General features: G+C 43.5%; 1 protein-coding gene across 1 annotated transcript in view; it reads left to right on the forward strand.

The window, feature by feature from the left end:
* The window catches only part of fryb (furry homolog b (Drosophila)), a 231,855-nt gene that overhangs the window by 188,686 nt on the left and 24,291 nt on the right, over positions 1–18,878 (forward strand). Inside the window, exons 47-51 of the mRNA XM_072912548.1 lie at positions 7,951–8,149; positions 8,215–8,312; positions 13,740–13,910; positions 13,972–14,112; positions 14,170–14,355. Coding sequence (XP_072768649.1) covers positions 7,951–8,149; positions 8,215–8,312; positions 13,740–13,910; positions 13,972–14,112; positions 14,170–14,355 — 795 coding nt within the window. The remainder of the gene's footprint in view (positions 1–7,950; positions 8,150–8,214; positions 8,313–13,739; positions 13,911–13,971; positions 14,113–14,169; positions 14,356–18,878) is intronic.

Here is an 18,878-nt window from a genome sequence, read left to right on the forward strand (position 1 = left end):
AACAAGCTAACGGTTAGCATTAGCGATTTTACATGGCAAAAATGGATGGATTTTAACGCCTCCAAATTTGGTCATAAAAAGTCTAACTAAGATGCCCGTTACAATCAAACAGCCGGTGTGTAATAAGTACAAGACTTACAGTATTAACGTTTTGTAGGACTCAACAGAAGACAAGACTGGCACATTCAACTTAAAAGCAAAGACTACTTCCAACACCCCTAAAACAAAGTGAAATAAATGCCTACTTGCGAGTGTAAGGAAATGAAATGTAAAAAAAAATGGACAAAACAGTGTTTATTATGTTAAATGTTACATTTAAAAATACATTTGACAAAAAAAAAAGAATATTTATTAAAATACTGTAAACCGGTGAGGTCAAGGACCACTATGTGTTCCCAGGTATGGCCACGATGCCCAAAATGTCCAAAACGCGCCCAGCCAAGTCGCACGGGAAGAGGGGGAGAAATGTCTGCAAAAGTCACAATTTTGTCCAAAATACCTACCCGGGTTCGAGTCCCACAAGACCCGCTGCTGGCTGGGATGCCCAAAGTGTCCAAAACGCGCCCAGCCAAGTCGCACAGGAAGGCGGGGAGAAAAGTGGGCAAAGTCGGTAAAAGTCCCAATTTTGTCTAAAATACCTACCTGGGTTTGAGTTCCACAAGACCCGCCGCCGGCCGGGAGGCCCAAAGTGTCCAAAACGTGCCCAGCCAAGTCCCACAGGAAGGGGGGGGGGAAAGTGGGAAAAGTCGTTAAAATTTTCAAAAATCACACTCGCATACCTGCCAACTACTCCGGTTTTCCCGTAATTAGTACGGTTTTCATCAACCTATTCCGGGTTACGGTTGCAGTGATAAAAAATACGGTTTTTCATTAATTAAAAAAATATATTTAAAAAAAAGTTTTATTCACGAAATCGCGTAACAACAATGACAATCGACACTGCTTCCCATAACTTCCTATCGAGCCATTCCGGATGCCATGTGCGAGGCTATTTATAGCACCGCTGCCAAGCACGAGGCACCAGTTGTATGGCGTCACATTAGTGCCAAAAATCCGAGCGCATAAAAACTGTTATCGCGCGCTGATTCCCCACTTCGTGCGCGCGCGTGGTGCCTTTCTGCGCGCGCGCGACACCTTTCTGCGCGCTCTCTGTGTACTCCTGGCATCTCTCCTCGCGCTGTCATGTTTCTTTTTGGCACTTTGGGGGCGGGTATGCTTAGACGGCCCCTTCTTTCTGATTGGTCAGGCGAAAAACGCTGAAAAATGCTCAGAGCCAATCAGAAGTATAGCAGGGCGGGTCATGGTCAATATGTATCAAGATTTACGGAGGAAGAAGTGGATAAAAAAAATGTCGCGCGCTGATGAAGGTTATTTCATAGCACATAAACACAATACAGGGTAATACAAAATGTGACCCAAATAAATAATAAGACAACAAACACCATAATCACATCTTTCAGCCAGAACTGGTCCACCAGCAATAACATTATTTTATATTTTCACTTCTTCTTGAACATTTCTTTTCTAATTTATGGAACTTCTTTTGATTCAGCCATAAAATTAATGAAATAATCTTTGAATTTTGTTTTTAAAAAGGTTACAAATAGCTTTTAATAATGTATTCTGAAACAGTTTAAAATAATCAGAGAACTGACTAACACTGACCCTACACAACTATGTGGCACAATTAAGTCTTTTTTTTTTTTAAAGTGAAAGAGGTCATTTCAACAGCATCCTATGTCATATCTACATGGAATAAGATTTGTAACAAGGCAAACCGTTTGTAAATTGGTCGAAAATCGAGCAAGTTATGGTAATTTAAGTAGTACATGTACCATTGACATCAATGTAATGATTGAGGCTAAGATGGCTACAACGTTGCTACGCTGGAGAATGATTGGTCATATGAAAAATGCTCACAGCCAATCAGAAAGGAGGGGCCGTCTAAGCATACCCGCCCCCAAAGTGCCAAAAAGAAACATGACAGCGCGAGGAGAGATGCCAGGAGTACACAGAGAGCGCGCAGAAAGGCGTCGCGCGCGCGCAGAAAGGCACCACGCGCGCGCACGAAGTGGAGAATCAGCGCACGATAACAGTTTTTATGCGCTCGGATTTTTGGCACTAATGTGACGCCATACAGTTGCCATTGTTTCCAAACGAGCGAACGATCATGGAATCAGCCGGAGAAAAATCGCAAACGAGTCTTAAACCGAAAAGAAAACTGCAGTCATTCCGTGAAGAATATTCAAAAGCCTATCCGGGAATAATTATCCGTTCCAAAAAGGGTGAAAACTACGCGAATTGCACCTTGTGCAGACAAGATTTTTCGATCGGACACGGAGGAATTAGCGATGTAAAAGACCACGTTGGGACAAAAAAACACAAGTCTAATGCCGTTGCTAGCGATACAAGTGGAAAACTTTCAAGGTTTTTCGTCGCCCAAACAGTGATGGTTTTAGCAACATTTTAACCTGTCTGAATGCTAATAATCATTTAATAATATTCAGGTTTTTATTATTTCAAAAGTTGGCAGGTATGCACTCGGGTTGAGTCCCACTCGTCCCGTCGCCACCCACGCAAGTCTTGGGATGCCCAAAATGTCCAAAACGCTGCCAGCCAAGTCCCACGGGAAGGGGGGAGAAAAGTGCGAAAAGTCGGCAAAAGTCCCAAAAATGTTCTGCCGCTGGCCACGCAAGTCCCGGATGCCCAAAATGTCCAAAACGCGCCTAGCAAGGTCCCACGGGAAGGGGGGGAGAAAAGTGAGAAAATTCGGCAAAAGTCCCAATTTTGTCCAAAATACCTACCCGGGTTCGAGTCCCACAAGTTCCGCCGCCGGCCGCGCAAGTCTTGGGATGCCCAAAATGTCCAAAATGCCCAGCAAACTCGCACAGGAAGGAGGGGAGAAAAGTGGGGAAAGTCGGCAAAAGTCAGAAAAATGTTAGAAAATCACATCCGGGTTCGAGTCCCACAAGTCCCGTCGCCACCCACGTAAGTACCGCCGCTGGTCGGGATGCCCAAAGTGTCCAAAACGCTCCCAGCCAAGTTCCATGGGAAGGGGGGGAGAAAAGTGAGAAAAGTCAGCAAAAGTCCCAAAAATGTTCTGCCGCTGGCCGCGCAAGTCTTGGGATGCCCAAAATGTCCAAAACGCGCCCAGCAAAGTCACACAGGAAGGGGGGGAGAAAAGTGGTAAAAGTCCCAATTTTGTCCAAAATACCTCCCTGGGTTTGAGTCCCACAAGATTTGCCGCCGGCCGGGAGGCCCAAAATGTCCAAAACGTGCCCAGCCAAGTCCCACAGGAAGGGGGGGGGGGGGGGGGGGAGTGGGAAAAGTTGGTAAAATGTTCAAAAATCACACTCGGGTTGAGTCCCACAAGTCCCGCCGCCGGCCGCGCAAGTCTTGGGATGCCCAAAATGTCCAGCAAAGTCGCACGGGAAGGGGGGGAGAAAAGTGGGTAAAGTCGGCAAAAGTCAGAAAAATGTTAGAAAATCACATCCAGGTTCAAGTCCCACAAGTCTTGTCGCCAGCCACGCAAGTCCCGTCGCTGGTCGGGATGCCCAAAGTGTCCAAAACGCTCCCAGCCAAGTCCCACAGGAAGGGGGGGGAGAAAAGTGAGAAAATTCGGCAAAAGTCCCAATTTTGTCTAAAATACCTACCCGGGTTCGAGTCCCACAAGTCCCGCCGCCGGCCGCGCAAGTCCTGGAATGCCCAAAATGTCCAAAACGCGCCCAGCCAAGTCCCACGGGAAGGGGGGGAGAAGAGTCAGCAAAAGTCCCAAAAATGTTAAAAAATCACATCCGGGTTCAAGTCCCACAAGTCCCGCCGCCGGCTGTGCAAGTCCTGGGATGCCCAAAATATCCAAAACGCGCCCAGCCAAGTCCCACAGGAAGGGGGGGAGAAAAGTGAGAAAATTCGGCAAAAGTCACAATTTTGTCTAAAATACCTACCCGGGTTCGAGTCCCACAAGTCCCGCCGCCGGCTGCGCAAGTCCTGGAATGCCCAAAATGTCCAAAACGCGCCCAGCCAAGTCCCACGGGAAGGGGGGGAGAAGAGTCAGCAAAAGTCCCAAAAATGTTAAAAAATCACATCCGGGTTCAAGTCCCACAAGTCCCGCTGCCGGCCAAAATGTCCAAAACGCGCCCAGCCAAGTCCCACGGGAAGGGGGGGAGAAAAGTGAGCAAAGTCGGCAAAAGTCCCAAAAATGTTCTGCCACTGGCCACGCAAGTCCCGGGATGCCCAAAATGTCCAAAAGGTGCCCAGCAAAGTCGCACGGGAAGGGGGGGAGAAAAGTGGGGAAAGTCGGCAAAAGTCCCAATTTTGTCCAAAATACCTACCTGGGTTTGAGTTCCACAAGACCCGCCGCCGGCCGGGAGGCCCAAAGTGTCCAAAACGTGCCCAGCCAAGTCCCACAGGAAGGGGGAGGGGGGAAGTCGGTAAAATGTTCAAAAATCACACTCGGGTTGAGTCCCACAAGTCCCGCCGCCGGCCGCGCAAGTCTTGGGATGCCCAAAATGTCCAAAATGCCCAGCAAAGTCGCACAGGAAGGGGGGGAGAAAAGTGGGGAAAGTCGGCAAAAGTCCGAAAAATGTTAGAAAATCACATCCGGGTTCGAGTCCCACAAGTCCCGTCGCCAGCCACGCAAGTCCCGTCGCTGGTCGGGAGGCCCAAAGTGTCCAAAACGGGCCCAGCCAAGTCCCACAGGAAGGGGGGAGAAAAGTGAGAAAATTTGGCAAAAGTCCCAATTTTGTCTAAAATACCTACCCAGGTTCGAGTCCCACAAGTCCCACCGCCGGCTGCGCAAGTCCTGGGATGCCCAAAATGTCCAAAACGCTCCCAGCCAAGTCCCACGGGAAGGGGGGGAGAAAAGTGAGCAAAGTCGGCAAAAGTCCCAAAAATGTTCTGCCGCTGGCCGCGCAAGTCCCGGGATGCCCAAAATGTCCAAAAGGTGCCCAGCAAAGTCGCACGGGAAGGGGGGGAGAAAAGTGGGCAAAGTCGGTAAAAGTCCCAATTTTGTCCAAAATACCTACCTGGGTTTGAGTTCCACAAGACCCGCCGCCGGCCGGGAGGCCCAAAGTGTCCAAAACGTGCCCAGCCAAGTCCCACAGGAAGGGGGGGGGGGGGGGGGGGGGGGAGTGGGAAAAGTTGGTAAAATGTTCAAAAATCACACTCGGGTTGAGTCCCACAAGTCCCGTCGCCAGCCACGCAAGTCTTGGGATGCCCAAAATGTCCAAAATGCCCAGCAAAGTTGCACGGGAAGGGGGGGAGAAAAGTGGGGAAAGTCGGCAAAAGTCAGAAAAATGTTAGAAAATCACATCCAGGTTCAAGTCCCACAAGTCTTGTCGCCAGCCACGCAAGTCCCGTCGCTGGTCAGGATGCCCAAAGTGTCCAAAACGCTCCCAGCCAAGTCCCACGGGAAGGGGGGGGGAGAAAAGTGAGAAAATTCGGCAAAAGTCCCAATTTTGTCTAAAATACCTACCCGGGTTCGAGTCCCACAAGTGCCGCCGCCGGCTGCGCAAGTCCCGGGATGCCCAAAATATCCAAAACGCGCCCAGCCAAGTCCCACAGGAAGGAGGGGAGAAGAGTCAGCAAAAGTCCCAAAAATGTTAAAAAAATCACATCCGGGTTCAAGTCCCACAAGTCCCGCTGCCGGCCAAAATGTCCAAAACGCGCCCAGCCAAGTCCCACGGGAAGGGGGGGAGAAAAGTGAGAAAAGTCGGCAAAAGTCCCCAAAATTTTCTGCCGCTGGCCGCGCAAGTGGGGGGGAGAAAAGTCAGCAAAAGTCCCAAAACTTTTAAAATATCACACAATTGGGTTCAAGTCTCACAAGTCCTGGGATGCCCAAAATGTCCAAAACGCGCCCAGCCAAGTCCCACGGGGAGGGGGGGAGAAGAGTCAGCAAAAGTCCCAAAAATGTTAAAAAATCACATCCGGGTTCAAGTCCCACAAGTCCCGCCGCCGGCCAAAATGTCCAAAACGCGCCCAGCCAAGTCCCACGGGAAGGGGGGGAGAAAAGTGAGAAAAGTCGGCAAAAGTCCCCAAAATTTTCTGCCGCTGGCCGCGCAAGTGGGGGGGAGAAAAGTCAGCAAAAGTCCCAAAACTTTTAAAATATCACACAATTGGGTTCAAGTCTCACAAGTCCTGGGATGCCCAAAATGTCCAAAACGCGCCCAGCCAAGTCCCACGGGGAGGGGGGGAGAAGAGTCAGCAAAAGTCCCAAAAATGTTAAAAAATCACATCCGGGTTCAAGTCCCACAAGTCCCGCCGCCGGCCAAAATGTCCAAAACGCGCCCAGCAAAGTCCCACGGGAAGGGGGGGGGAGTCAGCAAAAGTCCCAAAACGTTTCAAAATCCACACAATTGGGTTCGAGTCCCACAAGTCTTGGGATGCCCAAAATGTCCAAAACTCACCCAGCAAAGTCGCACGGGAAGGGGGGGAGAAAAGTGGGGAAAGTCGGAAAAAGTCAGAAAAATGTTAGAAAATCAAGTCCCACAAGTCCCGTCGCCAGCCACGCTGGTCGGGATGCCCAATGTGTCCAAAACGCTCCCAGCCAAGTCCCACGGGAAGGGGGGGGGGGAAAGTGAGAAAATTCGGCAAAAGTCCCAATATTGTCTAAAATACCTACCCAGGTTCGAGTCCCACAAGTCCCGCCGCCGGCTGCGCAAGTCCTGGAATGCCCAAAATATCCAAAATGCGCCCAGCCAAGTCCCACGGGAAGGGGGGGAGAAAAGTGAGAAAAGTCGGCAAAAGTCCCAAAAATGTTCTGCCGCTGGCCGCGCAAGTGAGGGGGAGAAAAGTCAGCAAAAGTCCCAAAATTTTTCAAAAATCACACAATTGGGTTCAAGTCTCACAAGTCTTGGGATGCCCAAAATGTCCAAAACGCGCCCAGCCAAGTCCCACGGGAAGGGGGGGAGAAAAGTCAGCAAAAGTTCCAAAAATGTTAAAAAATCACATCCGGGTTCAAGTCCCACAAGTCCCGCCGCCGGCCAAAATGTCCAAAACGCGCCCAGCCAAGTCCCACGGGAAGGGGGGGGAGAAAAGTGAGAAAAGTCGGCAAAAGTCCCAAAACTTTTCAAAAATCACACAATTGGGTTCGAGTCCCACAAGTCTTGGGATGCCCAAAATGTCCAAAACGTGCCCAGCAAAGTCGCACGGGAAGGGGGGGAGAAAAGTCAGCAAAAGTCCCAAAACTTTTCAAAATCCACACAATTGGGTTCGAGTCCCACAAGTCCCGCCGCCGGCTGCGCAAGTCCTGGGATGCCTAAAATATCCAAAATGCGCCCAGCCAAGTCCCACGGGAAGGGGGGGAGAAAAGTGAGAAAAGTCGGCAAAAGTCCCAAAAATGTTCTGCCGCTGGCCAAGCAAGTGAGGGGGAGAAAAGTCAGCAAAAGTCCCAAAATTTTTCAAAAATCACACAATTGGGTTCAAGTCTCACAAGTCTTGGGATGCCCAAAATGTCCAAAACGCGCCCAGACAAGTCCCACGGGAAGAGGGGGAGAAGAGTCAGCAAAAGTCCCAAAAATGTTAAAAAATCACATCCGGGTTCAAGTCCCACAAGTCCCGCTGCCGGCCAAAATGTCCAAAACGCGCCCAGCCAAGTCCCACGGGAAGGGGGGGAGAAAAGTGAGCAAAGTCGGCAAAAGTCCCAAAAATGTTCTGCCGCTGGCCGCGCAAGTCCCGGGATGCCCAAAATGTCCAAAACGTGCCCAGCAAAGTCGCACGGGAAGGGGGGGAGAAAAGTCATCAAAAGTCCCAAAACTTTTCAAAAATCACACAATTGGGTTCGAGTCCCACAAGTCTTGGGATGGCCAAAATGTCCAAAACGTGCCCAGCCAAGTCCCACGGGAAGGGGGGGGAAAAAGTGAGAAAAATGTTAAAAAATCCCAGCCTAGTTGGACTTGATATGCGTCCCCATTGTTGTCTTCCCTCTTCTTCATGTCATGTGTGACCTGGCAGGTCCCTCTGGACCGAGCAGAGAACCGAGAGCGCCTGGAGAAGCTGCAAGCTCAGCTGCGATGGAGTGGTTTCTCAGGCATCCAGCAGCTGCTGCTGAAGGGCTTCACCTCCCAGGCCACCTCCGACCTCACCCTGCAGCTCTTCTGCCAGCTCACACCCGTGTCCCGCGTGCCCGTGGTGGACAGCTCCCAGTCCCTGGGTGGGTGTGCCCACACCACCATCACCACCCCACCACTCCTCCTCTTGACGTGTGCTCGCCCACAGGTTTCCCTCTCAACGTGCTGTGTCTGCTGCCTCACCTGGTGCAGCACTTTGGACACCCCACACAGTTCTGCAAGGAGAGTGCTGAGCGCATCGCACAGGTGAGGTGCACCTGCAGTCCTCAGCTTGCTAATGTTAGCATGCTGGCTTCCTTTGCAGTACCTCATTATTTATGACTTGATACTAGAATAGTAACTTTGTATACTTGCTTTTCTTTCAAATGACAGCGTTTCATCAATGTCAGTTTTAAAGGACATGTACGTATCATCAATGTCAGTTTTAAAGGACATGTACGTAAAATCAATGTCAGTTTTAAAGGACATGTACGTATCATCAATGTTCAGTTTTAAAGGACATGTACGTATCATCAACATATCAATGTCAGTTTTAAAGGACATGTACGTATAATCAACGTTGTATCAATGTCAGTTTTAAAGGACATGTACGTATAATCAACGTATCAATGTCAGTTTTAAAGGACATGTACGTATCATCAATGTTCAGTTTTAAAGGACATGTACGTATAATCAACGTATCAATGTCAGTTTTAAAGGACATGTACGTATAATCAACGTATCAATGTCAGTTTTAAAGGACATGTACGTATAATCAACGTATCAATGTCAGTTTTAAAGGACATGTACGTATAATCAACGTTGTATCAATGTCAGTTTTAAAGGACATGTACGTATAATCAACGTATCAATGTCAGTTTTAAAGGACATGTACGTATCATCAATGTTCAGTTTTAAAGGACATGTACGTATAATCAACGTATCAATGTCAGTTTTAAAGGACATGTACGTATAATCAACGTTGTATCAATGTCAGTTTTAAAGGACATGTACGTATAATCAACGTATCAATGTCAGTTTTAAAGGACATGTACGTATAATCAACGTATCAATGTCAGTTTTAAAGGACATGTACGTATAATCAACGTATCAATGTCAGTTTTAAAGGACATGTACGTATAATCAACGTTGTATCAATGTCAGTTTTAAAGGACATGTACGTATAATCAACGTATCAATGTCAGTTTTAAAGGACATGTACGTATAATCAACGTTGTATCAATGTCAGTTTTAAAGGACATGTACGTATAATCAACGTATCAATGTCAGTTTTAAAGGACATGTACGTATAATCAACGTATCAATGTCAGTTTTAAAGGACATGTACGTATAATCAACGTTGTATCAATGTCAGTTTTAAAGGACATGTACGTATAATCAACGTATCAATGTCAGTTTTAAAGGACATGTACGTATAATCAACGTATCAATGTCAGTTTTAAAGGACATGTACGTATAATCAACGTATCAATGTCAGTTTTAAAGGACATGTACGTATAATCAACGTTGTATCAATGTCAGTTTTAAAGGACATGTACGTATAATCAACGTATCAATGTCAGTTTTAAAGGACATGTACGTATCATCAATGTTCAGTTTTAAAGGACATGTACGTATAATCAACGTATCAATGTCAGTTTTAAAGGACATGTACGTATAATCAACGTTGTATCAATGTCAGTTTTAAAGGACATGTACGTATAATCAACGTTGTATCAATGTCAGTTTTAAAGGACATGTACGTATAATCAACGTATCAATGTCAGTTTTAAAGGACATGTACGTATCATCAATGTTCAGTTTTAAAGGACATGTACGTATAATCAACGTATCAATGTCAGTTTTAAAGGACATGTACGTATAATCAACGTTGTATCAATGTCAGTTTTAAAGGACATGTACGTATAATCAACGTATCAATGTCAGTTTTAAAGGACATGTACGTATAATCAACGTATCAATGTCAGTTTTAAAGGACATGTACGTATAATCAACGTATCAATGTCAGTTTTAAAGGACATGTACGTATAATCAACGTTGTATCAATGTCAGTTTTAAAGGACATGTACGTATAATCAACGTATCAATGTCAGTTTTAAAGGACATGTACGTATCATCAATGTTCAGTTTTAAAGGACATGTACGTATAATCAACGTATCAATGTCAGTTTTAAAGGACATGTACGTATAATCAACGTATCAATGTCAGTTTTAAAGGACATGTACGTATCATCAATGTTCAGTTTTAAAGGACATGTACGTATAATCAACGTATCAATGTCAGTTTTAAAGGACATGTACGTATAATCAACGTTGTATCAATGTCAGTTTTAAAGGACATGTACGTATAATCAACGTATCAATGTCAGTTTTAAAGGACATGTACGTATAATCAACGTTGTATCAATGTCAGTTTTAAAGGACATGTACGTATAATCAACGTATCAATGTCAGTTTTAAAGGACATGTACGTATCATCAATGTTCAGTTTTAAAGGACATGTACGTATAATCAACGTATCAATGTCAGTTTTAAAGGACATGTACGTATAATCAACGTTGTATCAATGTCAGTTTTAAAGGACATGTACGTATAATCAACGTATCAATGTCAGTTTTAAAGGACATGTACGTATCATCAATGTTCAGTTTTAAAGGACATGTACGTATAATCAACGTATCAATGTCAGTTTTAAAGGACATGTACGTATAATCAATGTCAGTTTTAAAGGACATGTACGTAAAATCAATGTCAGTTTTAAAGGACATGTACGTATAATCAATGTCAGTTTTAAAGGACATGTACGTATCATCGATGTTCAGTTTTAAAGGACATGTACGTATCATCAATGTTCAGTTTTAAAGGACATGTACGTATAATCAACGTTGTTTCAATGTCAGTTTTAAAGGACATGTACGTATAATCAACGTTGTATCAATGTCAGTTTTAAAGGACATGTACGTATAATCAATGTCAGTTTTAAAGGACATGTACGTATAATCAATGTCAGTTTTAAAGGACATGTACGTATCATCGATGTTCAGTTTTAAAGGACATGTACGTATCATCAATGTTCAGTTTTAAAGGACATGTACGTATAATCAACGTTGTTTCAATGTCAGTTTTAAAGGACATGTACGTATAATCAACGTTGTATCAATGTCAGTTTTAAAGGACATGTACGTATAATCAACGTATCAATGTCAGTTTTAAAGGACATGTACGTATCATCAATGTTCAGTTTTAAAGGACATGTACGTATAATCAACGTATCAATGTCAGTTTTAAAGGACATGTACGTATAATCAACGTTGTATCAATGTCAGTTTTAAAGGACATGTACGTATAATCAACGTATCAATGTCAGTTTTAAAGGACATGTACGTATAATCAACGTATCAATGTCAGTTTTAAAGGACATGTACGTATAATCAACGTATCAATGTCAGTTTTAAAGGACATGTACGTATAATCAACGTTGTATCAATGTCAGTTTTAAAGGACATGTACGTATAATCAACGTATCAATGTCAGTTTTAAAGGACATGTACGTATCATCAATGTTCAGTTTTAAAGGACATGTACGTATAATCAACGTATCAATGTCAGTTTTAAAGGACATGTACGTATAATCAATGTCAGTTTTAAAGGACATGTACGTAAAATCAATGTCAGTTTTAAAGGACATGTACGTATAATCAATGTCAGTTTTAAAGGACATGTACGTATCATCGATGTTCAGTTTTAAAGGACATGTACGTATCATCAATGTTCAGTTTTAAAGGACATGTACGTATAATCAACGTTGTTTCAATGTCAGTTTTAAAGGACATGTACGTATAATCAACGTTGTATCAATGTCAGTTTTAAAGGACATGTACGTATAATCAATGTCAGTTTTAAAGGACATGTACGTATCATCGATGTTCAGTTTTAAAGGACATGTACGTATAATCAATGTCAGTTTTAAAGGACATGTACGTATCATCGATGTTCAGTTTTAAAGGACATGTACGTATAATCAACGTTGTTTCAATGTCAGTTTTAAAGGACATGTACGTATAATCAACGTTGTATCAATGTCAGTTTTAAAGGACATGTACGTATAATCAATGTCAGTTTTAAAGGACATGTACGTATCATCGATGTTCAGTTTTAAAGGACATGTACGTATAATCAATGTCAGTTTTAAAGGACATGTACGTATCATCGATGTTCAGTTTTAAAGGACATGTACGTATAATCAACGTTGTTTCAATGTCAGTTTTAAAGGACATGTACGTATAATCAACGTTGTATCAATGTCAGTTTTAAAGGACATGTACGTATAATCAGTGTCAGTTTTAAAGGACATGTACGTATCAATGTTCAGTTTTAAAGGACATGTGCATATAATCAATGTTCAGTTTTAAAGGACATGTACGTATAATCAATGTTCAGTTTTAAAGGACATGTGCATATAATCAATGTTCAGTTTTAAAGGACATGTACGTATAATCAATGTATCAATGTCAGTTTTAAAGGACATGTACGTATAATCAACGTATCAATGTCAGTTTTAAAGGACATGTACATACAATCAATGTCAGTTTTAAAGGACATGTACGTATAATCAATGTTCAGTTTTAAAGGACATGTACGTATCATCAATGTTCAGTTTTAAAGGACATGTACGTATAATCAATGTATCAATGTCAGTTTTAAAGGACATGTACGTATAATCAATGTCAGTTTTAAAGGACATGTACATATAATCAATGTTCAGTTTTAAAGGACATGTACGTATAATCAACGTATCAATGTCAGTTTTAAAGGACATGTACGTATAATCAATGTTGTATTAATGTCAGTTTTAAAGGACATGTACGTATAATCAACGTTTCAATGTCAGTTTTAAAGGACATGTACGTATAATCGATGTCAGTTTTAAAGGACATGTACCTATAATCAGTGTCAGTTTTAAAGGACATGTACGTATCATCGATGTTCAGTTTTAAAGGACATGTACGTATCATCAATGTTCAGTTTTAAAGGACATGTACGTATAATCAACGTTGTTTCAATGTCAGTTTTAAAGGACATGTACGTATAATCAACGTTGTATCAATGTCAGTTTTAAAGGACATGTACGTATCAACGTATCAATGTCAGTTTTAAAGGACATGTACGTATAATCAGTGTCAGTTTTAAAGGACATGTACGTATAATCAGGGTCAGTTTTAAAGGACATGTACGTATAATCAATGTTTCAATGTCAGTTTTAAAGGACATGTACGTATCAACGTATCAATGTCAGTTTTAAAGGACATGTACGTATAATCAGTGTCAGTTTTAAAGGACATGTACGTATAATCAGTGTTCAGTTTTAAAGGACATGTACGTATAATCAATGTCAGTTTTAAAGGACATGTACGTATCATCAATGTCAGTTTTAAAGGACATGTACGTATAATCAATGTCAGTTTTAAAGGACATGTACGTATTATCAATGTCAGTTTTAAAGGACATGTACGTATAATCGATGTCAGTTTTAAAGGACATGTACGTAAAATCAATGTCAGTTTTAAAGGACATGTACGTATCATCAATGTCAGTGTTAAAGGACATGTACGTGTAATGAAGGTGTAAAAGGGGAGCTCCTACAGAGTGACTAAGGTCTAGCTGTCCTCCCAGGTGTGCTTGGTGGAGAAGACCACCAAGCTGTCCCACCTGGCGCACGTGATGACCCTCTACAAGACGCGCTCCTACACCCGGGACCCCTTCTCCTGGGTGAGCGTGGTGTGCCGCTACCTGCACGAGGCCTTCTGTGACATCACGCTCAACATGGTCACCTACATGGCGGAGGTATGGCACACTTACCCGTGGTCACGTGACCTGGGTCTTAACGAGCAGGGTGTGCACGCAGCTGCTGGACAAAGGACTTCCCAGCATGCAGCAGTCCCTCCTGCAGATCATCTACTGCCTGCTCAGCCACATGGACCTGGCCGCCGTGCAGGTCAAGCAGTTCAACGCAGACGTCACAAAGACCATCGAGAAGTTTGTCCAGGTGGGTGTGCTCACGTCCGGGTGCGTGCGGGTGTGTTGACGCGGGTGTTGCTCTCAGACCGTGCACTGGAAGGATGCCTTGAACATCTTGAAGCTGGTGGTGTCGCGCTCTGCCAGCCTGGTGCACCCGCCCTACGGCCAGGCCCAGGGAGACCTGTCCAACCTGGAGGTCAGCCGAGTCTGGGACGGCTCAGCCAAGGCCCTGCCTGGAAAGACCTTGGACTTCACCTTCGACATCTCAGAGGTGAGGCGGCTGAATGTTGAAAACTGCAAGTTAAGTGCGTAATAAGTGCCATACTTACATTATTACCACTTTGTAGGGCGCAACAAAACACACCATAAACTATACACTACTGTTGTCTTGGACTTTGTAGGGCGCAACAAAACACACCATAAACTATACACCACTGTTGTCTTGGACTTTGTGGGACGCAACAAAACACACCATAAACTATACACTACTGTTGTCTTGGACTTTGTAGGGCGCAACAAAACACACCATAAACTATACACTACTGTTGTCTTGGACTTTGTAGGGCGCAACAAAACACACCATAAACTATACACTACAGTTGTCTTGGACTTTGTAGGGCGTAACAAAACACACCATAATCTATGCACTACTGTTGTCTTGGACTTTGTAGGGCGCAACAAAACACACCATAATCTATGCACTACTGTTGTCTTGGACTTTGTAGGGCGCAACAAAACACACCATAAACTATGCACTACTGTTGTCTTGGACTTTGTGGGGCGCAACAAAACACACCATAAACTATACACTACTGTTGTCTTGGACTTTGTGGGGCGCAACAAAACACACCATAAACTATACACTACTGTTCTCTTGGACTTTGTGGGGCGCAACAAAACACACCATAAACTATGCATTACTGTTGTCTTGGACTTTGTAGGGCGCAACAAAACACACCATAAACTATACACTACTGTTGTCTTGGACTTTGTAGGGCGCAACAAAACACACCATAAACTATACACTACTGTTGTCTTGGACTTTGTAGGGCGCAACAAAACACACCATAAACTATGCACTACTGTTGTCTTGGACTTTATAGGGCGCAACAAAACACACCATAAACTATACACTACTGTTGTCTTGGACTTTGTAGGGCGCAACAAAACACACCATAAACTATACACTACTGTTGTCTTGGACTTTGTGGGGCGCAACAAAACACACCATAAACTATACACTACTGTTGTCTTGGACTTTGTAGGGCGCAACAAAACACACCATAAACTATACACTACTCTTGTCTTGGACTTTGTGGGGCGCAACAAAACACGCCATAAACTATACACTACTGTTGTCTTGGACTTTGTAGGGCGCAACAAAACACACCATAAACTATACACTACTGTTGTCTTGGACTTTGTAGGGCGCAACAAAACACACCATAAACTATGCACTACTGTTGTCTTGGACTTTGTAGGGCGCAACAAAACACACCATAAACTATGCTTTACTGTTGTCTTGGACTTTGTAGGGCGCAACAAAACACACCATAAACTATACACTACTGTTGTCTTGGACTTTGTAGGGCGCAACAAAACACACCATAAACTATACACTACTGTTGTCTTGGACTTTGTGGGACGCAACAAAACACACCATAAACTATACACTACTGTTGTCTTGGACTTTGTAGCGCGCAACAAAACACACCATAAACTATACACTACTGTTGTCTTGGACTTTGTAGGGCGCAACAAAACACACCATAAACTATGCACTACTGTTGTCTTGGACTTTGTAGGGCGCAACAAAACACACCATAAACTATGCTTTACTGTTGTCTTGGACTTTGTAGGGCGCAACAAAACACACCATAAACTATGCACTACTGTTGTCTTGAACTTTGTAGGGCGCAACAAAACACGCCATAAACTATACACTACTGTTGTCTTGGACTTTGTGGGGCGCAACAAAACACACCATAAACTATACACTACTGTTGTCTTGGACTTTGTGGGGCGCAACAAAACACACCATAAACTATATACTACTGTTGTCTTGGACTTTGTAGGGCGCAACAAAACACACCATAAACTATACACTACTGTTGTCTTGGACTTTGTAGGGCGCAACAAAACACACCATAAACTATACACTACTGTTGTCTTGGACTTTGTAGGGCGCAACAAAACACACCATAAACTATACACTACTGTTGTCTTGGACTTTGTAGGGCGCAACAAAACACACCATAAACTATACACTACTGTTGTCTTGGACTTTGTAGGGCGCAACAAAACACACCATAAACTATACACTACTGTTGTCTTGGACTTTGTAGGGCGCAACAAAACACACCATAAACTATACACTACTGTTGTCTTGGACTTTGTGGGGCGCAACAAAACACACCATAAACTATACACTACTGTTGTCTTGGACTTTGTAGGGTGCAACAAAACACACCATAAACTATACACTACTGTTGTCTTGGACTTTGTAGGGCGCAACAAAACACACCATAAACTATACACTACTGTTGTCTTGGACTTTGTAGGGCGCAACAAAACACGCCATAAACTATGCACTACTGTTGTCTTGGACTTTGTAGGGCGCAACAAAACACACCATAAACTATGCACTACTGTTGTCTTGGACTTTGTAGGGCGCAACAAAACACACCATAAACTATGCACTACTGTTGTCTTGGACTTTGTAGGGCGCAACAAAACACACCATAAACTATGCACCACTGTTGTCTTGGACTTTGTAGGGCGCAACAAAACACACCATAAACTATGCACCACTGTTGTCTTGGACTTTGTAGGGCGCAACAAAACACACCATAAACTATGCACCACTGTTGTCTTGGACTTTGTAGGGCGCAACAAAACACACCATAAACTATACACTACTGTTGTCTTGGACTTTGTAGGGCGCAACAAAACACACCATAAACTATGCACTACTGTTGTCTTGGACTTTGTAGGGCGCAACAATACACACCATAAACTATACACTACAGTTGTCTTGGACTTTGTAGGGCGCAACAAAACACACCATAAACTATGCACTACTGTTGTCTTGGACTTTGTAGGGCGCAACAAAACACACCATTAACTATACATTACTGTTGTCTTGGACTTTGTAGGGCGCAACAAAACACACCATAAACTATACATTACTGTTGTCTTGGACTTTGTAGGGCGCAACAAAACACACCATAAACTATACACTACTGTTGTCTTGGACTTTGTAGGGCGCAACAAAACACACCATAAACTATACACTACTGTTGTCTTGGACTTTGTAGGGCGCAACAAAACACACCATAAACTATACACTACTGTTGTCTTGGACTTTGTAGGGCGCAACAAAACACACCATTAACTATACATTACTGTTGTCTTGGACTTTGTAGGGCGCAACAAAACACACCATAAACTATACATTACTGTTGTCTTGGACTTTGTAGGGCGCAACAAAACACACCATAAACTATACACTACTGTTGTCTTGGACTTTGTAGGGCGCAACAAAACACACCATAAACTATACACTACTGTTGTCTTGGACTTTGTGGGGCGCAACAAAACACACCATAAACTATACACTACTGTTGTCTTGGACTTTGTAGGGTGCAACAAAACACACCATAAACTATACACTACTGTTGTCTTGGACTTTGTAGGGCGCAACAAAACACACCATAAACTATACACTACTGTTGTCTTGGACTTTGTAGGGCGCAACAAAACACGCCATAAACTATGCACTACTGTTGTCTTGGACTTTGTAGGGCGCAACAAAACACACCATAAACTATGCACTACTGTTGTCTTGGACTTTGTAGGGCGCAACAAAACACACCATAAACTATGCACTACTGTTGTCTTGGACTTTGTAGGGCGCAACAAAACACACCATAAACTATGCACCACTGTTGTCTTGGACTTTGTAGGGCGCAACAAAACACACCATAAACTATGCACCACTGTTGTCTTGGACTTTGTAGGGCGCAACAAAACACACCATAAACTATGCACCACTGTTGTCTTGGACTTTGTAGGGCGCAACAAAACACACCATAAACTATACACTACTGTTGTCTTGGACTTTGTAGGGCGCAACAAAACACACCATAAACTATGCACTACTGTTGTCTTGGACTTTGTAGGGCGCAACAATACACACCATAAACTATACACTACAGTTGTCTTGGACTTTGTAGGGCGCAACAAAACACACCATAAACTATGCACTACTGTTGTCTTGGACTTTGTAGGGCGCAACAAAACACACCATTAACTATACATTACTGTTGTCTTGGACTTTGTAGGGCGCAACAAAACACACCATAAACTATACATTACTGTTGTCTTGGACTTTGTAGGGCGCAACAAAACACACCATAAACTATACACTACTGTTGTCTTGGACTTTGTGGGGCGCAACAAAACACACCATAAACTATACACTACTGTTGTCTTGGACTTTGTGGGGCGCAACAAAACACACCATAAACTATGCACTACTGTTGTCTTGGACTTTGTAGGGCGCAACAAAACACACCATAAACTATACACTACTGTTGTCTTGGACTTTGTAGGGCGCAACAAAACACACCATAAACTATACACTACTGTTGTCTTGGACTTTGTAGGGCGCAACAAAACACACCATAAACTATGCACTACTGTTGTCTTGGACTTTGTAGGGCGCAATAAAACACACCATAAACTATACACTACTGTTGTCTTGGACTTTGTAGGGCGCAACAAAACACACCA

The sequence above is a fragment of the Nerophis lumbriciformis genome, linkage group LG37, assembly GCF_033978685.3.
Source record: "Nerophis lumbriciformis linkage group LG37, RoL_Nlum_v2.1, whole genome shotgun sequence".
Lineage (NCBI taxonomy): Eukaryota > Metazoa > Chordata > Actinopteri > Syngnathiformes > Syngnathidae > Nerophis > Nerophis lumbriciformis.